General features: G+C 39.2%; 1 protein-coding gene across 1 annotated transcript in view; it reads left to right on the plus strand.

The window, feature by feature from the left end:
• DOK5 (docking protein 5) overlaps positions 1-26,260 on the plus strand; it is a 173,362-nt gene that overhangs the window by 80,881 nt on the left and 66,221 nt on the right. Inside the window, exon 2 of the mRNA XM_004447715.5 lies at positions 8,154-8,261. Within this exon, the coding sequence (XP_004447772.1) occupies positions 8,154-8,261 (108 nt within the window). The remainder of the gene's footprint in view (positions 1-8,153; positions 8,262-26,260) is intronic.

The following is a 26,260-nucleotide window of genomic DNA, read 5'->3' on the forward strand; positions in this document are numbered from 1 at the left end:
AGTGAATAATGCTGCTGTGAACATTGGTGTGCATATATCTGTTTGTGTCCCTGCTTTCAATTCTTCTGTATGTATACCCAGTAGTGGGATTGCTGGATCATATGCCAATCCTATAGTTAGTTTTCTGAGGAACTGCCAAACTGTCCTCCATAATGGCTGCACCATTCTACATTCCCACCAGCAGTAGATAATGGTCTCTATTCCTCCACATCCTTTCCAACATTTGTAGTCCTATATATTTTTTAATAGCTGCCAGTTTAATGGGTGTGAAAGGATATCTCATTGTAGTTTTGATTTGCATTTCCCTAATAGGTAGTGATGTTGAGCATTGTTTCATGTGCTTTCCAGCCATTTGTATTTCTTCTTTGGAGAAGTGTCTATTCAAATCACTTGCCCAGTTTTTAAATGGATTGTTTGTCTTTTTATTTTTGAGGTGTAGGATTTCTTTATATATGCTGGATATTAGGCCTCTATCAGATATATGGCTACCAAATACTTTCTCCCATTGAGTGGGCTGCCTTTTCACTTTCTTGACAAACTCCTTTGTAGTACAAAAGTTTTTTATATTGAAGAGGTCTCATTTATCTACTTTTCTTCTGTTGCTTGTGCTTTGGGTGTAAAGTTCAAGACCCCAATTTTTTAACACTCCATTAAAAACTGTCACTGTAAGTCCCCTCTTGGTGCCTGATGAACTTATAAACACAAATGCAAATAAGGTACTCAAGTTTTGTAAATGGGCTATAAACAGTCATCTGGATGAAAGAGTATATGGTTACAACTAAATGCCTCTTTTTAGATTATGATAAGCACAAAAATAAGCTTCTTACACATGGCCAGGCAGATCCTTAGCATCCCTAGAATTCTAACTTCCAGAAAATCCCTGGGGTAATGCTTATGAGCATGTTCCCCCAAGTCAGGCAAACGGAGTTTGGAATCCTGGCTTGTTTCATCTAGCTTTGTGATCTTGAGTAGGATGCTTCATTTCACCATCTCCCTTTCCTCGTCTGTGAAATGGTGATAATAATAGCACCTGCTTCATGAGATTGTTGGGAAGGTTAATTGATGCACCTAAAAGTATGGCCCCCTTGTGTTATTCTGCCGTGCACAGAGAAAGAGTTGTCAATGCATAGCTTTGGTGTTAACAATCTAGGTAAGAAGGATATTTGATTTGTTTTGGGGAGTAGGTGAAAATAAGGTAGGGTGTGAGGAACGATACTAATTCAGGATTATATGGTTGGGAACCTATATTTAAAAGTGGGAGAGATGTAACCAGGAAGAATGGAAAGTGGGTGTGATTGTAGAAAGAGGAGGCAGGCAAAATGAAGATCATTCCTCATCCACCTTTTTTCCAAAGTGCATCTTGACTTAATAGAAAAAACTATAAAAAGCAAACTAAATCCAAGACTAGAGGACAAGAGATGGGAATGCTTAATTTCCTTGCAGAAGACAGCTCTCTTTATGACAGAATCCAGATTAATCGTAGAGAAATTATTCCCCAGCAGTGGATAGGAAAATCAGAAATTTGTTGGAGGAAACTAGATAAAAGCACTAGATCAACATTTTAATATATTTTTATTGAAATAAAATCTTGGTGTGTGGGGAGATGTAGAATAGATAAGATTCTCACCTGGAGCTTATTTACTCCCCTCTTTTCCTCAGGAGGTACAAGCAAACCACATTTTTATACTCCTCAAACGGTGACCTGAATTTAAACAGAGGTTGATGAACTATGGCCCTTGGATCAAATCTGGACTGCTGATTGGTTTTGGAAATAAAGTTTTATTAGAACAGTTGTGCCCTTCGATTTGCATATTGTCTGTGACTACTTTCCCACTCTGAAGGCAGAGTTGAATAGTTGGAGAGAGACCAGATGGCGCTTGGAGCCCAAAGTATTCGCTATCTGGCCCTTTATGGAAAGAGTTTGAGGACTGCTGAGGGAGACCACGGAGACCTAATTGGTTGCATTCAACTCGGTTTTCCTCCTCTCCAGAGCTCACATGGAGGCAGCATAGAATTCCCTTTTATCAGGAACTTTGTGACCCAAGTTTGTTTTCTGTTATCTTCGTAACCGGGCATGAATTTCCAAAAGTATAATTTGTGGCTCTGTTTGAGACATTGTGATAGGCTGCTAATTAAGAAATAGCAAACAAATATTGTTAGGAAAAGAAGCCAGTAAAAATGACAAGTATTTAAACCAAATCTAAGCAGTTATTGAGGCTATCATTAAAAAAAAAATAACAAACAATGGAAAATAGAACAAATTATATATGGTTAGTGACAGCTTAAGGCGGAAAAGCTGTAATAAAACCACCACCCGCAACAACAAAATACACATTGAAGGAGGTTTTCAGGTAATTACTGCCTCTGGTATATATCCATCCAGGTGGTCAGAACTATGTGACCTGCTTGCCTGTTTAAAATAGCTTTGGCAGAGGCTTGCAGGTTGACTTGTCCAAAACTGAGACTTTGGAGATACAAGGAAGCTTTTTAAGTCAGCATGCATTCATCTGCAGCACTGGGTCTGGTTTTGCAAACACACACAAATATCCCCAAAGGAAATTTGTCAATATCTGGAGACACTTTTTGGTTGTCACGACCGGGGCAGGGGAATTGCCACTGGAATCTGGTGAGAAAGGGCCAGGGCTGCTGCCAAACACCCCCCACAGCAAATAATAATCAGCCTGAAATGTCAATAGTCCTAAGGCTGAGAAGCTCTGACCTGTAGGAAGTGGGAACTGGAAGATTGTTCTGTTGTCAGATTCTCTAGAAGTGTATTTGTCTTTGAGTTAGCCTACTACTTATGACCAAATGAGACCAGCTTTCCTATTTTGGTTGGGATAAAAGGTTTCTTTTTCAAATTCAAAGTATTTTAGTTTAAAAAGGCAATTTAAAGAAAAATGTTAACTAAATAATACTTCAGATGCTAAAGAAATATGTTATAGATAATATGAAGGCAGTAATCGAGTGAATTAATTTTAAGACAAAAAATCTACTCTAAACTATCAAGTGAATCGGACTATTTTTTTTTTTTTTCTTGAGATACTGGTGGCCAGGGATTGGACTTGGGACCTTGTCCATGTGGCAAGCTGGAGCGCAACCACTCAGCCACATTGGCTTCCCTGAGTTGCTTTTTTCATTTGTTTTGCTTGTTGTTTGTTTGTTTGTTTTTCGGAGGCACCAGGAACTGAACCTGGAACCTCCCGCGTGGGAGGCCAGTGCTCATCCGCTTGAGCCACATCTGCTTCCTGGACTGTTTTTAAATTTGTCATCCTTTGAAGCACTGTCAGTGTTAATGAGACAAATCTCAAGATGTTACCAGGTTCAGTGAGTCCTGTTTTATTTTCCTCTAAATAATGCTAAGAAACTTAAAATAACTTTTTCATCCTCTATATTCTCAGTTTTCTTCCAATGTTCTTAGGACAGAGAGGTGCTGGCAGCTGAAGTGAGAGTTTATTCTAGGTTGGCAGATTTAAGTTCCCACCTTCAGTGTGTCCCTCAATCTCAAGATGGCATTTCATGCTGCTGTCTTTTGAAGAACAGGTGTGTTCCTTCTTGGATACCATCCAACCTCAGAGGTCCTTATTGTTGGGGATCTCTTAGTCACCAGACTCAAGTGGGAGATCCTGTTGTCTGAAAGTACTTTATGGATATTTATGGTATGGGTTTGCTAAATGCAAATAAAATTCCCCAGGGAATGTGTTAAAGAGCAAATGTGTCTGGCCCTACCGTGAGAGGTTCTGATTCAGTTCATCTTGGATAATCCCTAGGAATATGCATATTGAAGAAGTATCTAGAGTAATGATGGCTTACACCCTGAGAATCACTGATGTATGTATGATCTATAGACAGAAAAAAAGGAATGGGCTGGATTACAAAGACTACTCTCAATTTATTATACCATTTACTTTCTTTCTATGTGTCTGTACCTGCTAAACTGCCTCTTCATAAATGAAATTTGGATTTTCGCTATCCCCCAATGAACTAATGTGTCATGGTGAACCAATAGATACGAATGGTATCTATTCCAACTAATAGTCATAAGCAATGCTGCGTACTTATATGGCAGTATTTTTGCAGTTATTTGAATATTGCATTATTGCACTTTTGCTCTTACTAATTGATAAAATCAAGAGGAACACAAAAATTGATGAACAAAAGTCCCATAAACTTAATGCAGATGGATCAAAGATGGAACTCATTAGGCATGCTGAAATTAGCTTGCATTCAACAGCCACTGGATCAGGCAAATACGAGTTCACTTGTGAAGAAAATGAACACGTTTTTAAAGATGTCTATCATTGAAGATTGGGTCTGAAAGCTGAGGCATAATTAGGAAATACAAAATATCTAACTCACTGAAAAAAAAATTCCCCATAGTAGGCAAGTTTCTTGTAAAACTTTAGTATGTTCAATTTCTGAACACATTCTCAGGGGCAAGTACAAAAGCTAGGGGTTGCCAATAATAGAATGACAGGGAGAAATCCGTTTTCCAGCACCCTCTATTTAAATGAGCAGAGTGCCAGTCATTTCCACCATAATTACAGTCCTCTGGTGGTGGTAAAATTTTAAGGGAGCCAATCCCTTCATCTGTTATTCAGACATAGTGAGATGTTTCTAAGTCTTCTAGTTGCTTCTATAGTACTGAGAATGTTAATTTTCACGGCTGAATCTCCACCCTGAAGAGGATTTTGTGCTTGAACTATTCCCAATGGCTCTTGTCTTCTTAAAGGTTACTTAGTCTTGTGGTTAATTAGAATGTGGCCTGATGGCAATAAAAAGCAGGACTGGAGACAAACGTAGATGACTGTTAGATTAGGCTGTAATTCATAAAATCTTGATTAAATTTCTTTGCATCTTTCCATTTAAAAATTTATTTAAACACTGTAACTGTAGATTCACATTCAGTTTTAAGAAATATTACAGAAAGATCCTCTGTGCCCTTTACCCTATTTCCCTGGTGGCAACATCTTCCCAAACTATAGCACAGTATCATAAAAACCAGGGCATTGACATTGATATTGTAAAGATACAGAACAACTCCATCACCACAGTCCCTCGAGTTACCCTTTTATAGCCATATCCACTTCCCTTCCACTCTCCCCTCAATGTGCCTAACCCCTGACAACCATTAATGTGTTTAGCATTTCTATAATTTTGTCTTTTCAAGGCAATTATAAAAGTGCACTGTTAGAAGACAGGTTGAGCATTCCCGCCCTCTTCCTGCCCCAATCTAACATTATAAGAGTTTATTTCTTGTACATGTAATGATCTCGAGGTGACAGGTCCAGATGTGGGGCATATTTGTCATGCACAGTTATGGCTTCCATCCCTGGGTCCTGGGTGGCTACTCCAGTTTTCACCATCGCCCAACCTACCAGCTTGGAGTAACGGACAATGGACCTACCCCCCACCATTTTAAGAGAAAGGCTGGGGAGTGGGTCCAGTCACTTTGGCACACATGCCATTGGCCACCGCCTGAAGCCAGGGTGGCTCAGCAATTTATCTTCACTTAGCAGCCATGTGCCCAGATAAAATGTTATTATTTGTGGGAAAGGGGGAGGATGAATATTGGAGAAGACCAGAAAAGTGTACCCCATGTAGGATAATCTATAAAACTCTTCCTGGAGGCAATGTGGTCTCCAAGAATCCTAGGCAGATTCAATAACTGTGCAAGATGAGAGCCAATAGATTTGATTTTAATTATACTAATACCTCTGGGTATTTCAGAAATGACAGAATTCTCTTTCATTTCATTTATAGCATTAACTTTTAATAAAACAAAAACAAAACCCTAGTTCTCATGACCCAGAATTAACATTGTTAACATTTTGGTATATTTTCTTTGTCTTCTTCCATACATTTTTAATATAGTAGAGATCATGCCATTAAGTGGTTTTCTGCCTCCACATAACATATTATGAACCCTTTCCCTTATCATTAGAAAGTCTTCCTAAAACTTGTTTTAAATTAATGTTACCCTGTAGATAGATAACATTTAGTATAGTACACTACAATTTACTGTATACATTATGTATACTATTACTTTATTTTCATATGTAATGACTGTCTTATCTTATAGATGGATAACATATTAAGTATTTTAAATATGTACTATATTATGCTATGTACTACATATTTACAATATATATATCATATTTCATATACATAATTAATATATATTAAATATAGATGAATAACCTATTTAGAAGTACTAACGTTTACTTTGTTGAAGATTTAGTGGTTTATAATTTTCATTATTAATAATATTGCCAAAACTTTATTGTGGATTCAGTAGGATTAGACACATAGCTTACCATCTACATTCAGAGCTAAACTTCAGAGGCAGAGGGATCTCATTGTCTCCTCGCCACCCCAAACAAGGCATTTAACATGTGTTGAAGTTACAGAGACAGAGCAGTAAAACCTAATAGTAAACCCTGCAGATGAGTAATAGCAAATCTGAATACTTCCAACTGCCAGTTACTAAGAGATGTAAGAATTATTTTAAATTGAGTATGGTTTGTATGACTACATATTTTTATATAGACCTTGTTTTGTTTTATTGTACTAGTTCTTTGGTTCTTAAACATCTATAGTGTTTATGGGTTGAAGATGTAAAACCTCATATATATACTACTTCAGAGGTTAAGGATCAAGGATAATCATAATTGAATAGGACCACCATCTGCACTTGAATCTGGTTGCCTCTTTCATCATTACCTGCGTTTTGAAGTAAGGGAGTTCTATTTTTTTTTTAAATTTCTCTCCCCTTCCCTCCCCCACCCCCCAGTTGTCTGCTGTGTCCATTCGCTGTGTGTTTTTCTGTGACCGCTTCTATCCTTATCAGTGGCACCAAGAATCTGTGTTTCTTTTTGTTGAGTCATCTCATTGTGTCAGCTCTCCGTGTATTGGGCGCCGTTCTTGGGCAGGCTGCACTTTCTTTTGCGCTGGGTGGCTCTCTTTACTGGGCGCACTCCTTGCGCGTGGGGCTCGCCTATGCAGGGGACACCCCTGCATGGCATGGCACTGCTTGCATGCATCAGCACTGTGCATGGGCCAGCTCCAATATTTTTTAAGAGACTCTTCATGTTTGTTGTCAAATGGCCTTTTGAAAGCTCATCAGTGAGGTATGAGAGTGCCACTCAAATCATTACCATTAATATTATCATTAATTTAAACCCTTATTTTATGTTAAACAGGGATCTCTATTTTGCATTTGGAGGACATTTTTTCAATATGGTTCTTACAACTTTGCATTTTCTCTTTTTGACATTATTAATGTATTAGTGCAGTAATCGAGATTATATTGGTTATTCCAATTGGGGTAGGTTTGGTTGCTAGAATCAGACCCATATTCAAGCTTAGCTCAATTAAAAGTTATAGTGATGTTCATGGTGGTGGGTTCCTAAGGATACGTACAGATGAATTTAAAAAAAACTCAGAGGAAGGGCGGGATCTGGGAGCCAGGAACTGAAAATTGGTAAAGAGCTAAGGTGCCCACTCTCTGCCTATGGTAGAAATGATCTATTCCTCCTGTGTGTGTGTGTTTCCATATGCCTGCCCACCTCGTTCATAATCTACTAGCTTTGACCTTTCAACTCTGAATGTCACACTGTCGGGCAACAATCTAATAGCTTCTGGGTTGAATTGCCTGAGAGAGAAACCGGTTGGTGTTGATCAGCCAATTTTAGCTAGTCTAGTGTCTGCTCTAGCTCTTGGCCATCAGTTATAAGGAATGCCTCTTCCATACAGGGCTGTCCTTCCCAAGGATTGGCAACGAGCGCCTTCACATGTTTTGAGCCCACGGTTTTCATTTGAAATTAGAATATGTGCCGCCAATGCCTATATATTTGTACTGATTTGGGATTTTTATGTCTGGCTTTTTAAAAAGTGTGCCTGGAGATATTATTATCAAAATAAATTTGCCTTCAAACACTTATTTTCTTTTCATTTTGGTAATTGTCTGAACAACATAATGCTCCATTGTGGAAACAATTTTGATTTTTAAAATTTTACTTTCCTAAAGCAACATCACATTTATGGCTTGTGAATATTTTAAAATAATTTAGACATTGAAAAGAAAACATTTAAATGCAAATGTCAGTAATATCTTTAGTGGAGATGCCGAGCTCAGTCTTTGTATTTCCTTCTAGATTTATCAACGATGCTGGTTAGTATTCAAGAAAGCTTCAAGCAAAGGTCCAAAAAGACTCGAAAAATTTTCTGATGAACGTGCTGCATATTTTAGATGTTATCATAAGGTAAGGCATGATTTCTGTATCTTTTTGGAAGCCATACTTCTGCCTGCAAAACTTCAGCTTTGGCACCTATCTGTTCCCAAGCAGGTAAACTCGAGTTCATTGAGACTGAAAACTAGTATAAATTATTTAGCAAAGATATAAATAAAATTTTTCCAAGAGGAAAACATCCCCAAAATAATATCTATGTGCTAATTTAAAGTAATTGATTAAGATAAAGTCACTTTTCTTTTTTTTTTTTTTTTTTTTAAATTTTTTTATTTTTTATTGACTTTGTAATAATATTACATTAAAAATATATATGTGAGGTCCCATTCAACCTCCCCCCCTACCCCCCCTCTCCCCCCCCCCCAACAACACTCGTTCCCATCATCATGACACATCCATTGGATTTGGTAAGTACATCTTTGGGCACCTCTGCACCTCATATACATTGGTTCACATCATGGCCCATACTCTCCTCTATTCCATCAAGTGGGCCCTGTGAGGATTTACAATGTCCGGTGATTACCTCTGAAGCACCATCCAGGGCAGCTCCATGTCCCGAAGACGCCTCCACCTCTCATCTCTTCCTGCCTTTCCCCATACCCTTTGTCCATTATGTCCACTTTTCCCAATCCAATGCCACCTCTTCTATGTGGACATTGGATTGGTTGTGTCCATTGCACCTCTATGTCAAGAGGAGGGTCAGATTCCACCTGGATGCTGGATGCAATCCTCCCATTTTCAGTTGTAATCACTCTAGGCTCCATGGTGTGGTGGTTGTCCTTCTTCAACTCCATCTTAGCTGAGTGTGGTAAGTCCAATAGATCAGATTGTAGGTGCTGGAGTCTGTTGAGGCTCAGGACCTGGCTATCACATTGTCAGTCCAGAGATTCAAATCCCCTAAATATATCTTAAACCCCAACATTAACTGCACCTCCAGCACATTAGCATGAAAGTCTTATGAAGGGAGATCCCATCTGAGTCCAGATTCATCACACATAAACACCATTTCCAAAGAGGGGCCATCTGCCCTGGTAGTTAACCCCATCGGCCATGACCATAACTCCCATGGGTCTCTTTAGCCCTCAAAGGAACCAATATCTGGGGGTTGTATCTGCTTTATCTGTCTCTCTGACTCAAAGTCACTTTTCTTGTCTCCTACTATTTGTTGTTGCTTTTCAAATCACTAGTATAGAACTCACCGTGTGGTATTGTAAATTTTTTACACATAGTGGACCTTTCCCCCAACACTGAAGCCCTCAGAGGCAGGGATTCAATCTTATTTGTGTGTAGCACAAACAGGTGCCTGATGAAGAGCCAACAGCCATTCATTGCTTGAGAACTGAAGGGAGAAAAGGGAGGGAAAGAAGTTGGAAAGGAGGTGATTAGAGGAAGAAGAGAAATTTCCACCAATTAGTGTTTCTTTAAGCTAGATGACCAAATTGAATTCAGTTTTTGTTTTCTCCATAGCAGTGAGATTTCCTCACTAAAAAAAGGCGATTGTGTGTTAAAAATAAGTCTTTCAGGAGTAGAAAATAAAGGTAAATCTGCGGTAAACTTTGGATTCCCAAACGAGGCATAAATTTGGATTTGCAAATTACACAGTCTTTCCCATTACATAAAAATGTTTTTCTCTTTTTTTTAATGGTCCTTGTTAATAGGCAGCTTATGTATTTTCTCTTTACATGAAAATATGTCAAAAAAAGAAAGGTTAAAATGCCTTCCCCCACAAGGCTCTGGTAATTATTATATTGTGAGAATAATAATATTTTGTCTTTCTAGAAGACATGTTTTTTTTTTTTAAAGCTGTCAGGTTTAAAAAAATATTTATTTATTTATTAACTCCTCCCCCTCCCCCATTGTCTGCTCTCTGTGTCCATTTGCTGTGTGTTCTTCTGTGTCTGCTTGTATTCTCATTGGGTGGCTTCCGGGACCTTCCGGAGTGGGAAGAGAGGTGATTATTCTCTTGTGCCACCTCAGTTCCCTGGTCTGCTGTGTTTCTTATTATCTCTTCTCTGTGTCTCTTTTTGTTGTGTGTTCTTGCTGTGCCAGCTCTCCACATGGGCCAGCAGTCCTGTGCGGGGCAGCACTCTTGGGCTGGGCAGTACTCTGCATGTGCCATCTTACCACACAGGCCAGCTTGCCTTCATCAGGAGACCCTGGGCATCCAACCCTGGACCTCCTATATGGTAGATAGGAGACCAACTGCTTGAGCCACATCTGCTTCCCACCATGCTTATTTTTTGATATAACATTTTTATTTATTTTCCATCTAGAGTATTTCTTATCCTTATTTGATGAGAATATACATACCATTTAAAAAATGTATGTGAAACACATTTGGCTAGGGGATAGGAAGGGAATGGTGCCATGCTCTATAGCATATCTATTCATACATAAGAGAAGAAAGAGCACAGAGAAAGGCAAGTAGAGAAAGGAGTCAATGGGAGGCATCTTCCATGAGTTTAGTTTCCCACCATCCCATAAAGAAGCTCCTTCTTCCAAAGTCAGCTCAACTTCCACCCTATTTTCAGGAGAACCCCACTCTACATCTTTATCAGTCCGAATGCTTTACCACATAGCCCCTGAATGCCAAATATTTCCCCTTTCCAAATAAGATTTGTTTTGTCCTCAGGAAGGAGTTGCTGAATTGCAAATCTGTTACTTGGGAGCAGTAAACCAGGAAGCCAGTGCTAATGCACAACTTTGAAGCCTATCAGACACTCTTGAGCCAAATTCTCCATTTCTGCAATACCCTAAATTATTGGTATTCAATTATTGGAGACCAGTTGTATTACTGGTTATCCCACTTGCACCCAGAATCATATCTAGTAACAAGGCAGGGGCAGTCTAAAATAACTTCTTGCTTTATATCTGTTTGTGTGTCCTTGCCTTAAAAGGAAGCTAAAATGCCCATTGGGGGTGTTGAGCTTAAAAAGTGTGGGACAAAGACTGAGTTTCTTTCATTCTTCCTCTCCTTGGCAGCACAAATTCCTCCTCTTTCCCTCATGTCTATCAAACCCTGGGGATTGTATCTCCTGCTTTGGTTGGCTATTTTGTCCATCATGCCTCAGTGCCTTTACATTATAATTAATAAGGCCATCCAAAGGCTTCTACCCCTAGGAGGCCAGACACTGTGGCTACATATCAGCTCTTCTCCTGAGAACAGTGGCCAGTCTATAACTTTGCAATTCAGTGTCAAATCTTACTTCTATCTAGTCATACATGGTGTGTGGCCACTGGTACCGATCAGTCCTTCCTTGCTTTGGCAGGTTCCAACCACATCCAGAAATACCTGGTTCTTTGCAATTCCCATTCTACCTTTCTGAATGTAGAAAAATTAAGAAATATGATATGCTTTCCAGACAGACCTATACCTACCCCAGAGAAGAAAGAAGGCAAGCATGGAACACATAACTATACTTCATATAGGAACTCCCCAAATCCAGTCTATCAGCAAGTGATGTTGGCTCTCTATTCATAATATGTGGAGACTCAGAGCACTTCTCATGTTCTCCATTGCTACCTCTGTGATTAGAACCACTGGACTCCCAATCCTCAGCCCTCTGGAGTTTATCCAAAACCATGTATATTCAGTGTAAGTCACGTCATGACTTCCTTCTATTCAAAACTCACAGATGGAATCCTTATAATGACCTCCACCATCACATTGACTCTCTGTTGCCAGTTTAACCTCATCTCCCAGGCCCCCCTCCTCCATTTTACTCTGCTGCAGCTCCCCTGGGCTCCTTGCTTTTCCTAGAGGATGCTAAGCTCAATCATACCATTGTGATTCCAGGAATCATACCATTCCTGGAATTCTTTCCCCCCAGTACTCATGTGGCTCACTCCTTAACTTTGTTCAGATCATTGCTCAAATTCCTCCACTCAGAGAAACCATCTCTCAACCCCCTTATTTAAAATCAAATCTTCCATCAAGCTCTTTCCACATGCCTTTTATTTTTCTCCATAGCACTTATCATTGCATAAGAATTACTTCTGTTTCTTGTTGCCTTCCCTCCACCATAAAGCAAGGTCCAAGAGGGCAGGGTTTTTCTCCCCCTATTGTTCACTATTAGTTACCCATGCCTGACATAGTTTTGTACTTTTTAAGGTATTGATTGAAAAAGCAAAGCATATAATTGATAGAGGAAATGTAATGCATATGGCGGTCTGTATGTCATATTTTTGTTTAGCTTATCAGAAGAAAGCAACACTGAAGCCAGGAGAAGGGATTTTGATTTGGGGGAAATAGGGTAGTTGGTGATGGGGCATAAAAAGCCAGCAGGGCTGGGAGGTTTAAGGAGGACTCACCCAGATGTAAAACCAAGCAGACTGAAAGGTTGCCCAAGGATGTGAGACAAGGGAAGGGGAGGCTGAGGACAAAGTAACTCTATTTCAGACTTTTACCTGCTGGCTTTGGACTTTAATATGTAAATCTTTAGGGAGTGTGGTAAGCCTCATTTTCTTTCATCTATAATAATCATTAACTAAAGTTCAAAGCATTAGAATGGAAGAATTATCTACATTAAGCTTCCAAGCCCTTGATGAGTTCCTGTAGCCGATTCATCCTGCTTACTCTTTTAGATCTGATACATTCCGTATTAATCTCTGAGGCACACATAAAAGCTGGAGTCACTCTGAGATATACATTTTTATCTAAATGCTGTGTAATTTATGAATCTTGATAATAGTGTACCGGGATTATAAGTAGTATACTGTGACCAGGTTTCAGAGTTTATTTTAATATCAATAAAGCAATTTCCAAAAGAAATGAGGAATTGTAAAATATGCTGCTTGATCAATACAGAGATGGCGTGACAGATGTAGCTATATCCCTACATAAATGTGTACCATTTAGGAGAGCACAGTTCCTCTTTTATTTTAAAAGATATTATTAAGAAGAAAGGTCAATTTTGCATACATGACCCTTTTTAGAGGTTTTATTGTAAGACATTGACTGTACAATTTTTAAACTTGGTACCTTCCTCACTGAGAATGTAGTTAAAGATTCTCTCATGCAAACTTTGGAAAATAAATATATGAATAATGCACATACGGAACAACTCATTTTTCATTTCTTAATGTACTTCTTCCATGAGGTACTTCTCAGGCACAGTCAGCTGTCAGCAGAGACGGCCGTGAATTTGATGAACTGTAATTGCAACAACATTAAGACTCAGTGACTTGAAATGTAGTTCCTGACCTTCTTGTTAAATGCAGTTCATCCTGGAAATCAAAGAATGAGTTGAGAGTTTCTATGCATATCTTTGCTTTCTTGAGATGAATAATGATTGGAAGGAAATCTAAGTCAAAGGAATATCATCTGTTACATTTGAGACCAAGGCAAATGGTGTGGTGGAAAGTATGCCAGCCTTGGATTCGGGAAACCTGGGTCCAAATCCTGACTATGCCACTACTTATCTCTGGCAAGTTGTTTAACTTCTGTAGAAGTCTCCAGGTTCAGTTCCATCTCACCTTCTCCATCATTGCACATTGCTGAGCTTGCTGGATTCAGTTCACCATGGACCAGAAAGCTGATCCTAGCAGTACCGGAAAGGTGATCCTAGCAGTTCTTCTAGTACAGCATTTCCCAAACTGTATGACAGAGAATGTAGCAAAAGCAATTTCTGTGAATAACAGGGTTTTATGGTCAGAGAAGTTTAGGAAGGGCAACATGTTACATTCCCTTCCTTGAGAGCCATAATCTACAGTCACTTAACACAGACTTGACAAAGTCCTATCGTTAGGAAACATGAGTAATCTGGTTCCAAAATTGATCGGACCATGTATCATTCTTTTTTCCCTCCATGATTTAAATTCTAAGGAACACATCTTTGGATATGCTGCTTTAGTGGGTTATCTTATTTGTTAAATGCTCACTAGGTGTGTTGTTTCAACAGTGAAAATCTAGGAATGATTGTTTCTGCTTCACCAAGTAGAGTTCACCAGAGGGTTAATCTGTGTACATATGAATGTTTGAGAATGTCTGTAAAAGGTGAAAGACCCTCTCACTGCAGCGGGTAATTGTCATTATTATGTTTGCCATTCTGTCAAACCTCTGTATGTTTATTGGTTTTGCCATTCTAGCCTTTTTAACTTAGTTCACTCTTTATCTCCCAGGTCTAATGTCAGGCAATGTTCATGGTTTCTGCAAAAATAGAATTCCAGGTTCTCCACAGTCAACTAGTGTGCTAAAATTTGCCTCTCTGGAATTTCTACTAACTTTTATCTCTTTTGCGTGTGTGCGTATCATACAGTCCTAATGACTCATTCTTTTTCCCTCAGCTTCTCCCTCCTCTGAAATATTTCTTCTTCTGATGTGACTGTCTATAACATGTCTCTTAAAAATCTTAAAATATGTCATGGCCCTTCTTTCCATATCCAAATACCCACTTTCTTTCCCTCGTCCATGTGGTGAGCATTTATCAATCCCTAAAATCTCCTTATTTCCCCTGTGACTCTTCTTGACCTATCTGGAGTTCGTTCCGCCTGCTGGACCATCCTCTGTACTGGTGCACTGGTCACATGGAAGCAAGGATTTGTTTTCAGGTTCGTGGCAGATTCTCTCTGGTGCTGACCCATTAGCCATAGCCTTTTTTCCTCAGTAAAGGATCCCTGAGGTTTAGGGGGACACAGTGTTATGCAAAATGAAGATCACCATCTCCAGAGCCCTGTGTATGGGGGTGTGGTGATGTGACTAACTCCTGGCCAAAGTGTAAGGAAGGAAGGTAAATTATCCTTCTTCATGGCTTCCTCTTTCCTGCTGATTAGAAAATGGACATCAGCCATCATCAGTAACATTACTGAAAAGACCACAGAATGGATGGCAGAGCAGCAACTGTGTCACAGAAAAGAAGTCTGGAGATGTGTGTCCAGGGCTGGTCCTTGCTCCTTGACACTGGAGAACACCAGGTCAGCCCTCTACTACCTACCTCCGGACTCCTTCTATAGAGAGAAATAAACGTCTCTCATTTAATTGTCTATAATTTTGGATTTTTCTTCCATATGCACAGAGCCTAATTCTAACTAATGGAAATATAAAGAATTTTCCTCATTGTCCAATGCACTTTGGCTAGAGAATTCTTTTACTTGCTCTCTGCTGGAAGTTTGAGTTTTTTGAAGACAGGAACTGTGCTTTACCCATCTTTGTATTATAGGGACCCGACATAGTGTTTGACACAAAGTTGGTGCTTTGAACCCCAGAGATACAGAAGGGGCACTCAGGAAATGATCTGTGGCCTTTTTATGCTAATATTGCATAGAGGAAGGATTAGAAGAACCCTTGGCCGTGTGAATCCCATGCCAAATTCTATGTCACTTGAATTCACTAATGGTTTTGCTTTATGGAGAAGACTATCTAATAATGGGGACAAGCTGTCACATTTGTACATATTTTTGCGTTTAAAAAATCTACATAAACCATACCAAGGTTTGAAAAAGCAAAGGTATTGGAGGGCTTGTAAGGAAAAACAACCTCTGCCTTCACTCCTCTCCCCCCAGGCCTGATACCCACCTTCGCGCCTCGGTTCCCTTTTCCTAGTGGTTGCTCTGAATCCTCAAATATGTGTTTCTCCTTCTCGTTTGTTTTATTGACTGCCGGCATTACTGATGCTTCTTCCACTTGAGAAAGTGAATGATGTTGCTCATTTATGTAGTCCCTCCACCAACTCTTCCTTCTTCATCCTTGTGAAATTTGATAATTATATTCCTTAAAAATAATCTACTTATCACCTTCATAACATTCAATAATATAATTAAACCTCCATGCCTTTCCCACTCATGTTAGAAAGTATTTCTTGAAACGCAGGCTCCTGAGATGAGGGCATCCAGACCTCAACTCCTTGTTCTCTTTAACCCTGCCAGCTCTTAACTTTCACATTCTCCAACTCCAGATGATTGTTGTCTTACAAAAATGTGGGGCCACTGCTGTCACATGTTCTGTAGTTCAAGAGAAACTGGAGCTCTGGATTTTTTAAAATATTTAAGTGTAATATTTTTTAATACCAAACATTTCTCTGGCTGGCACTGACCTGTGAACTGTCGTTTTTAAAAATCTCTGATTTATACTTTGAACCAATCATAGAAAGAGGATGTGAGCATCTTGTTAGAAATCAATATGTGACACTGTATTTAGTAAGTCTCCTATTTTAATATGTGTAAATTACAAGTTAACCTGTCATAATACTTTATTTATGAGGTATATAGCCTCTTATTTTCTTTCAACTATTTATATTGGTTCAGCTACAATAAGTGTTTTTTTTTTCTATCAGAGGCACACATATTCCTTATGAAATATTATTATAATCAAAAACATCATTAAAACTACCAAGGATAAATCCATTCTTTACCTGTCCTCTGCAAGGTTATCCTAACTGTGATTGGAAAGCTGTGTGCTTTTATATGCACAGAATGACAAGTTTCAAGGAAAAGTGAAAATCAAAGAGAAGAAACAAGCATGCCATGCAGTATGGCCAAAGCTGAGTCAAGACTGATGGTGGTGTCAATCCCATGATGTAAGATCTACCATGGAATATGTCACACACAATGGACCGTATATTACCTGTTCTAACAGTGTACAAGGAGGCTTCAGAAGCTAAGCATCTGAAGGATTGTTTTTCAGACTTCCCTTATCCTTAGAACTATGTCAAAAAAAACCCTCACTGTCATTAGCATGGACTACAGGACCTTGCATGGATGGCTCCAGCAGCATCTCAGACTACCCTCTGCCACTTGCCTCCTTGTACCCCAGGCTTCAGTTATGCTGGCTTCTTTTCATCCTTATCCCACCTCAGGACCTTTGTACTTGCTAATCCTTTGATCTGTAATACTTTCCCCATGGTCTCTGCATGGCTTCTTCTCTTCCTTCAGATCTCAGCTCAAATGTCATCACCTCCAAAAGTCTCTTACTATTGCATTGGACTCTGAATCACATTTCTTTGTATATTAAATTCACAGCACTTATCATTAATGGATGGTCTGTCACTCATTTAAGTGTACAACTGTTTAATGCTACTAGACAGTAAGCTCCAAGAGGGTAGGAATCCTTTTCCATGTTTTTGTCTCTCTATCCTCTGCACCCTTCTCAGCATATGGAATATGACCTTCATTCATTTAATATTGGTTGAACACATGATGGAAGGGAGAACAGTGCACCATGGCTCAGAAGGACTATTCACTCCCCAAGTGACCTTGAGTTGGACCTTTAAATTCTCTGTACTTTAAATCCCTCATCTATAAAAAGGAGGCAAGGATAATAGAGTTAGCCTCACAAGGTTAATGCAAAGACTTAAGAAAAGGGAAGCCTTTTACTGTGCTTAACCCAGTGTAAGCCCTTAGTAATAAATAACTAATAAAATGTCTTTTGAAGTATACCATGTTTTTCGGTAATATTATTTAGGCTAGTCGTTTTCGTTTTGGTTTCTGTAATAGTTGATATTGAGAGATTACTATGTTCCAGGCACTGAACAAAGTAATTTAGATAAATATTAACTCAATTCTCTGAGATGGGTACTATTATTATCCATCTTTCAGAGAAGTGGGAACTCAAGATGAGTGAAACTGAGTAACACGACAAGATGATACCTCTGGGAAGGGCTGAGTTAGAGGTTTTTGTTTGTTTAACTTTTAAAGAAGGAAGTTTAATTATGAAGAGATGTAGAACTACAAAGGTACTTAAATTGTTCAATTATTTATCTAACAGGTGTTGTCTTGGTATTGACAGCTCTGTTATTTGGAACTCTTTGACATTTAAATGACAGAAACCCAATTCAAACTATTTTACATAAAAACAAAACAAAAACGGAGCACTTGCACCTAGGAAGGATACTGGTTAGCTTACAAATTTTAAGGCATTCTGGCTCCATAGCTCACATACCTAGCCTCCATGGTACACTGCTTCCCTGGGGTGGAATCTTTACTAAAGATGATACCTTATACAGACAAGCCAATATTTAAATAGATATCTAAAAGGGGCTGTTGTGACTAAAGCAGGAAGGGAGAGTAGGAAAGGGGAAGAGAGATCCAGAACCTTCCTCCCTCCCTCACTCTTATCTTCATCTCCAGAGGATGTCCCAAGGAACACCCGTGGGAAACCACTTGTTTAAATTCTTTTCAGTTAAACTTTTTGAGATAATTGTAGATTCTGATGCAGTTTTAAGAATAACACAGAAAAGTAATAACGCGCTTCCTTTACCCATCTTGGAAACCTCTAGTATAATAAGATGGTCAGGATATTGGCATCTTGTTCAGACTTTCCCATTTTTCTTTTACGCTTGTAATTGCGTGTGTGTGTGTGTGTGTGAACTTAATTCTGTGCAGTTTTACCACCTGTAGGTTCCTGTAGCACCCACCACCTTTGTTAAAATATGGCAGAGTTCTGTTACCACAGATACCACCCTTAGATAACTATACCCATACCTCCTCCACCATAAGCATTAATCTCTTCTTCATTTCTACAATTTTGTCTTTTCAAGGATGTTATACAAATGGAGCTATACAGTGGGCAGCCATTTGGGATTGGCCTTTTTACTTAGCATAATTACCTTGGGATGTACCTGGTTGTTGTGTCTATTAATACCATGTTCCTTTTTATTCCTGAGTAGTATTCCATGGTATGGATGGGCCACAGTTTTACATTCACCTGTTGAAGAACATCTGTTAAATTAATATTTTAGTATTTCATTTACTTTGGATTAAATTTAAGGCCCTTGTGAATTAAGTATTTAACTTATATAAACCAGTCATTCTAGGCCTATAATCTGATAACACAGCCCTCTGGTTTATGAATTTTCTTTCCCAACTCACAATTATTTGACTAATCATTTAAAATGAATAGTTATCCTTGGATTTTGGAAAGAACCTCAGGTATTTTAAGCTTTAAGAAGGTTTAATCTGGTCTTTCATTGGTCAATTAGTTTTATTTGACAGTAATAGTCTTAAGAAATACATATATGTACATAGCAAAACAAACATAAATTTTGCCTGCAAAGTTCATTGGCTTTAGATATTTTTTAAACTTTCATATTTGACATCTTACATGAATTTCTTAAGCATATATCTGTAGGACTTGATCACACATTTGTGTGTGTGTAGAAATATTCAAATATAATTCAGGTATACATAGGAGCTCTCTGTAAATGATACCAAAAGAAAAGTTTGTTTTTTTAAAATCAAGTTGCCAAAAAAATTAGTCAGACTTTTGGGATATGGAAGAAATCACAGGATACTATTAGCTGAGTGATTCTTTCCACAAGTATTTGTGTTTACAAATGATGGAAATCCATTTATCTCTTTAAAAAAAAAAAACTTTCTGTGTATTTTTCCCCCCTTTTTACCTTCATTCTCCTTATTATCCTTTAATTATCCTTTATTTATTCCTTGTAAAAAATTCAAACAATTCTGAAGTTGTATGGAGTGCAATGAAGAACAATCCCACATTGGCTTTTCATCCTATTTTTCACAAAAGTACTACTCGTTTGATATGTACTTTAAAAAAAAAGTTTATTTATTTATTTATTGTTTATTTATTCCCCCCCACCACCACTTGCTTGCTGTCAACTCTCTGTGTCCATTTGCTGTGCGTTCTTCTGTGTCTGCGTGTCTCCCTTTGTTGCATCATCTTGCTGCTCCAGCTCCTCACAGGCGTGGGCCGTCAGTTCTCCGTGGGCACGCTGGCTGTCAGCTCTCCATGGGTGCGTGGGCCATCAGCTTCCACGGGAGCGGGCCAGCTTGCTTTTACAAGGAGACCCTGTGATGCGAACCCAGGGCTTCCCATATGGTAGACGGAGCCGATCAGTTGAGCCACATCTGCTTCCCTGATATGTACTTTTGAGGTTTTCTTCTGTGCCAGTACAGACATGAACATATTTTCACACATAAACAGATCATAGTTTGAGAGAAAAGGTAGACTAATTCAATACGTATTATATTTAAGGAAACCATAAATCCTGGTTTCCTGAGGAGAGTTTTGGTGAGTCCTTACATAATTTTTAGTAGCAAGTATCCTTTCACACTCAAAATATTCTGGTTTAGAAGATAAATTATATGGTCACACTAATTATACTAGTTCCCTTTCCCTCAAGTTTTGACTATAATTCTAAGTCCATAATTAATGACTATGCCTCATTAATTTAACAGCTCTACGGTATTCTTAAATATCTCTACATCATAATGTGTTTAATCATTCCTGAATTGAAGGACAAAAAGCCATCTAATTTTTTGCTAATACTGGTTCTACTCTAATGAACAAACTTTTGCATGTATCTTTGTGTGTTCAATGATAATATATTTATATAAAAGAGTCTTAGAAGGGAGATTGTCTGGTAGTAACCTACACCTTTAAAATTTTTGTAGTGACTGCCAAATTGTCTTGAGAAAGATTATACAAAATTGCACACCCAGTTATAGCTTATGAAAGTGCTTTTCACTCCAGATTCCAGTCTTTTCTTAAATTTCAGAGACAAATTTTTTAGTTTAAGTGTCTCTTTCTTTTTTGGGGTGGGGACTTGTTTTAAAGGAAGACATAATGAATGGATTATTTCAGTTATTTCATGTTACAAATAAAGATCCACTCTTCAGGGAGATAGTCCAAATTTATAACTCAGACAGGCGCTAGCCCAATTTATTTTAAGTGACCAAGAACATGTAGATATTTTTGGAAAGAATGAAGCCATGTATATGGGCATTGGGATATAACTGTCTAGACTAGTTCTTTCTTAAAGAATCCATTGTAAAATGTTTACTTGAACTGCCTTATTCAAATATCCTGAGGGTAAGCTTTTGGACAGAAATGTCTTGTGCTGGCTGCTTCCCCACTAGAACTTGAACATGTCTCTGCTTGATTGCCCATCCCTGCTAACTGGCGTGTATCTTTAATCTACCAGTTTTCGAACTCATTATACAGAGTCTTTGGAAATTTGTAATATAAATGTTTATTACATGTTTTAATATAAATTTTTATTCAGGTTCAATTTTAGAGTACTCTGGAAATTTCCGCACATGATAATGATGTGATGGTAATATGATGATGATGATGATGTAATTGATTACTTTATTAGTACTTGAGAAAACAGTGTGGACCCAGAAACAGATTGGTTTCATATTATTTTTATTTTTAAAGATAACCTACAAAAATTCAGGGGGTTTATGCCTCTGCTATGTTCAGTAGGATGATGACTTTAATTTTTTTTTTTTAAGAATGAAGTAATTCGAAGCTTCTGCAGAGCTTTGCAATTTGCATATACAAAGTGAATTGCTCACTTAATTCATTCAGTCCCACAAGGGGGAAAATAATTAGGATAGAGCCTACAAAAGCAAGGCAGAAAATTGCCTTTTAGGTAGCGGTCTCGTTTTCACTCAGTAAACATAAATAAATCATCATCTGTAAATTATCATCAGCAAAAGAGGGGGAAAATTGGAAATCAAACTCTTGTTTTCATAAATGGGATTCGACTTTGCAGCACATCAGAAACATACTTAATATCTCCACACAGTGTCAATGAATCGCATACTTTTGACAAGAATATACCATTTCCTCAAGGGAATGTGCTTTTAAAAATCCAGTTGTATTAATCTTCCCTTGTAATACCAGAAGAAATTTCAACAATATCTCCATTTTATTACAAAAAAATCCATTTGGAAAGTTGAGTTGTATAATTTGTCATTGTTTTCCAAGTGTTAATGAAAAACTGTATTGGTTGCAAATTAAACTTTTAAAGAATGACTATTTTTAATACTTTGCTAATCACTGACTGTTAAACATTTATTTCGGGGAATAATTTCATCTATGATGAATAAGATATCTGGAATATGGCTTTAAACAGAAAAATTAATTTGGCAGTCCTTTTTGGGGGGAATTCTTACTTGGATGGCACACTTGAAGATTTATCAGAAACTTAGGAGAATATTGAGTATTTCTCTCCTTTGCTTGAGCCATAGAACATTGAAACTAGAAACCAAGGACAGCATAGTAATGAAATAGGTGTTAAATCTCTCCCTACCTCTTCATTCTCCCCTGTTGTAGACTAAGTTAAGTGTTGTCATGAATTCTCTGGTTGTCTGCAGGGTTCTCCCACACGTCCCCCCCTCTTCTCTCAGCTCATGCTCCCATCCTTCCCATGGAGCAGGCTGCTATGTGTGGCCAGGCAGCCCATGAACTACTCAGCTCCAGGGGGACCATTATATATTGCACGTGAAAAGGCAGTTCTTAGAGTTGTATGATGCTTGGGCCTTGTTCGTTGTGTGTTTTTACTACAGCAGGGGTTCTCAGTCTCAGCACTGTTGACATTTTGGACTGGTTTGTTCTTGGTTGAGGGGCTCTCCTGTGCATTATAGGATGTTTAGCAGCCTCCCTGGCCTCTCCCTGTGTCAGATGCCTGGAGTGCCCTGTTACTTATGTCAACCAAAAATATCTCCAGACATTGCCTAATGTCTGCTGGAGGCAAAATCTCCCCCTATTGAGAACCACTGGCCTACAGACTAAAGCATAGCAGTGGTCTTTCCATTTGCCCATTTGAACTCTCTTGATTTATGCTCTTTGGACTTCAGGATTCACACAAATAAGGTGGTCACACGCAAAGTCCTTGAGGCTCTAGCCCAGGCCTACCTGCTCCTGCTTCACTCTGTGTCTGTTTCTGGCTGCCCTTCCTGCTCACTGTCACTCCTCCCTATATATTTATCATGCCAAACTCTGTAGTTTTGTGACTTTGTGCAATTAGTTTCTTCTGCCTAGAAATTTGTCTTCGCTTTGTTTGTCTCATAAACATTTTCTCATCCTTCAAGACCTACCTTAGGAATAACAAGACCAAATTCAGGAGTGATGGCTACTAAGCACCTTTGCTGTATATCCATTTGGTGGCATAATAAAGAGGACTCAGTCTACCCATGCTCTAATTCCAGATCTGCTATTTACTTGCTATGTGAACAAGTTAACCTCTTTAAGACTTAACATTCATGTTTGAAAAATGAGAACATAATAGTGCCAGCTAGTCAGGAATGTTGTAGGAAAACTAAATAACAATCTCTATGAAGTGCTTAGAACCCAATGCCTGGCACATAATTTTTTTTTTTTTAAGATTTATTTATTTATTTAATTCCCCCCTCCCCGGTTGTCTGTTCTCTGTGTCTATTTGCTGTGTCTTGTTTCTTTGTCTGCTTCTGTTGTCAGCGGCACGGGAAGTGTGGGCGGTGCCATTCCCGGGCAGGCTGCACTTTCTTTCACGCTGGGTGGCTGTCCTTATGGGCACACTCCTTGCGCGTGGGGCTCCCCTACGGGGGGCAGCACTCCTTGCGCGCATCAGCACTGCGCATGGGCCAGCGTGGGGCTCCCCTACGCGGGGGACACCCCTGCGTGGCAGGGCATCCTTGCGCGCATCAGCACTGCACATGGGCCAGCTCCACACGGGTCGAGGAGGCCTGGGGTTTGAACAGCGGGCCTCCCATGTGGTAGACGGACGCCCTAACCACTGGGTCTGGCACATAATTAAGAACAGAATAAATGTTAGCTACTGCAGTTGCTGTTGTTACTACCCAATCATGATCCATTGTGTAAGGTTCAACAAATAGCCCATAGTCAAGGCATTTAGCTCTTTTTGTAGGTTTGGGAGCCTTCATGAGCTTGGTGGACACCAGGACTGAGTCTTTCCCTTTGTGTGTTTCTGCAGCACTTTTGTAGACTTGGCCTCAAATATTGTGTGGAATCAGCCTTCCTGGAGTCAAATCCTGCCTCGGCCACTGGTTATGATGTGTAACCCTTGACATGTCAGTGACCTTCACTGTGCCTCAGTCTCCTTGTCTTTATTTTTTTATTTTTTAAAGATTTATTTTTATTTATTTCTCTCCCCTTCCCCCCCCCCCCATCCCGGTTGTCTGTTCTCTGTGTCTATTTGCTGCATCTTCTTCTTTGTCCGCTTCTGTTGTCAGCGGCACGGGAATCTGCATTTCTTTTTGTTGCGTCTTCTTGTTGTGTCTGCTCTCCATGTGTGCAGCACCATTCCTGGGCAGGCTGCACTTTCTTTTGTGCTGGGTGGCTTTCCTTATGGGACGCACTCCTTGCACGTGGGGCTCCCCTACGCGGGGACACCCCTGCATGGCATGGCGCTCCTTGCGCACATCAGCACTGTGCATGGGCCAGCTCCGCACGGGTCAAGAAGGCCCGGGGTTTGAACCGCAGACCTCCCATGTGGTAGATGGACGCCCTAACCACTGGGCCAAGTCCGCCGCCCTCCTTGTCTTTAAAATGGAGATGATGGTTACACCCACCCCAAGAGGTAGTAGATTCATTTAGCAATAACTTACTGGGATTCTACCCTGTATGAGGCACAAAGCTCACCACCCCGTGACCTTGCTCTAGTGCAGGAGAAACAGATATAAAAGAAATATGTAAGTAAAATATAGTGTGTTGGTGACTGAGAAATGCTAGGGACAAAATTAAATCAGGGAAAAGGGACTTAAAGTATGGAATGACAACTGCAGGCATTATTTAATATCGTTGTTGGAGATGGTATCATTGAGAAGGTATTATCTGAGGATAATCCTGAAGGTGAGGTGGGAGTGAGCTACGGGAATATCTAGATAAAGAGTGCTTTCAGGCAAAAGAAGAACAAATTCGGTCTCCAAGAGGGGCATGTGCTTGCTGGGCAGGCCTGACAAGACTTTGTAAATGAAATGGACTTCATTCAGACTTTCAAAAAAAGGAAAACAAAACATTGTGCATTTGACTTTATTTCAGTTGTGTTGGGTTTCTTCAATATCATTCCCCGTCGCATCACAATAGGGCTGTATTTACAAAGAGGTATACAGTAGCACTCTAAAAATTCCAAAAAACTATCCACTGGGGGAGTAGGGCATAGGTGGAGACCTTATGGCGCAGCTTAATTTCTTCCAACTAAAGAAAGAAAGCCATTTCTCTTAGAGGAGCTCTTAGGGCGTGGTAGGAAAACACACAGTTGGAATATATCTGGAGAAAAGTGAATCAAAGTTTGTTCAGACCGATTTTCAGGCAGTGCCATCCAATGTAATTGCTTGCTGGTGCCAAAAAGCACACCACCGACAACGTGGCCTTCTGTGATTTCCTGCGTTGATCCAGGAAAGGCAAGCCAGACCGCCTTCACCATCTGCCCCAAGTCTCTGTTGAGGGAAGTTTGGAAGGCTCTGCTGACAGTGGTGTGCAAGTGCCACTGGAGGCTCAGATGCAAAGAATTGCCAATGTCTCTTCTCAACAGGCTCTAGAAGTGTAACTTGAATGATCTCAAATGCCCACCTGTAAATGGTTCACCTCTTGAGTAAGTGCAGTTAGAACTTAGTTAGGATGACAGCTCGCTGACTGTCCCTGCTGAAAATCCCTCGAAGAGACTGATGATGATGTCAAGTCACAGTAGCATGCTTCTCTTTTTGAGTAAATTTCCTGAGGCTGTCTGACAGCTGACCTTTCAACAAATCTAGATTAAAAACCGAGGATGAGAGCTGTGTGGTGGGCACTTCTAAATAGTTGAATTTGCTTGCCTGATTCAATGCAATAGTTAACAGATTTTAAAAATAGAAGCCAAATAATAGTCTGGAGCTGTATTTCCAGATTACTTTAGTATAAAGCAGTTTGGAGTTGGAGGTGGTGACAGTAAAATCAACAACAGTCAGTATTAATTACCTTGAATCTGGTAGTCAGAGTCAAATGGGCTTAGGTGGACAAATCAGTGGAATTTAGAAGAGACATATTTTGATGCAGAGAAGAGTCTTCAGTTGATGGTAAGACTTCATTTCTCAAAAGGTGGTTAAATGTTGATAATTATCGCTTCTAGATAGAGGACATATTGGTGTCCAGTGCATTATTCTTTCAGCTTTTCTCTGTTAGAAAATTTTCTCAATAAAATTTGGAAAAGCAAATAATGAGCACAAATATATAGTCAAGGGCAGAAAACAGAAAAAAATATGCATATATATGTTAAGGAAACATTAAAAGAATTAGAAAGAATAAAAGAGCACTGAAATCATTCCCAAAATGTCATTTATAACAGTTACAG

Source organism: Dasypus novemcinctus, chromosome 24 (genome assembly GCF_030445035.2).
Source record: "Dasypus novemcinctus isolate mDasNov1 chromosome 24, mDasNov1.1.hap2, whole genome shotgun sequence".
Lineage (NCBI taxonomy): Eukaryota > Metazoa > Chordata > Mammalia > Cingulata > Dasypodidae > Dasypus > Dasypus novemcinctus.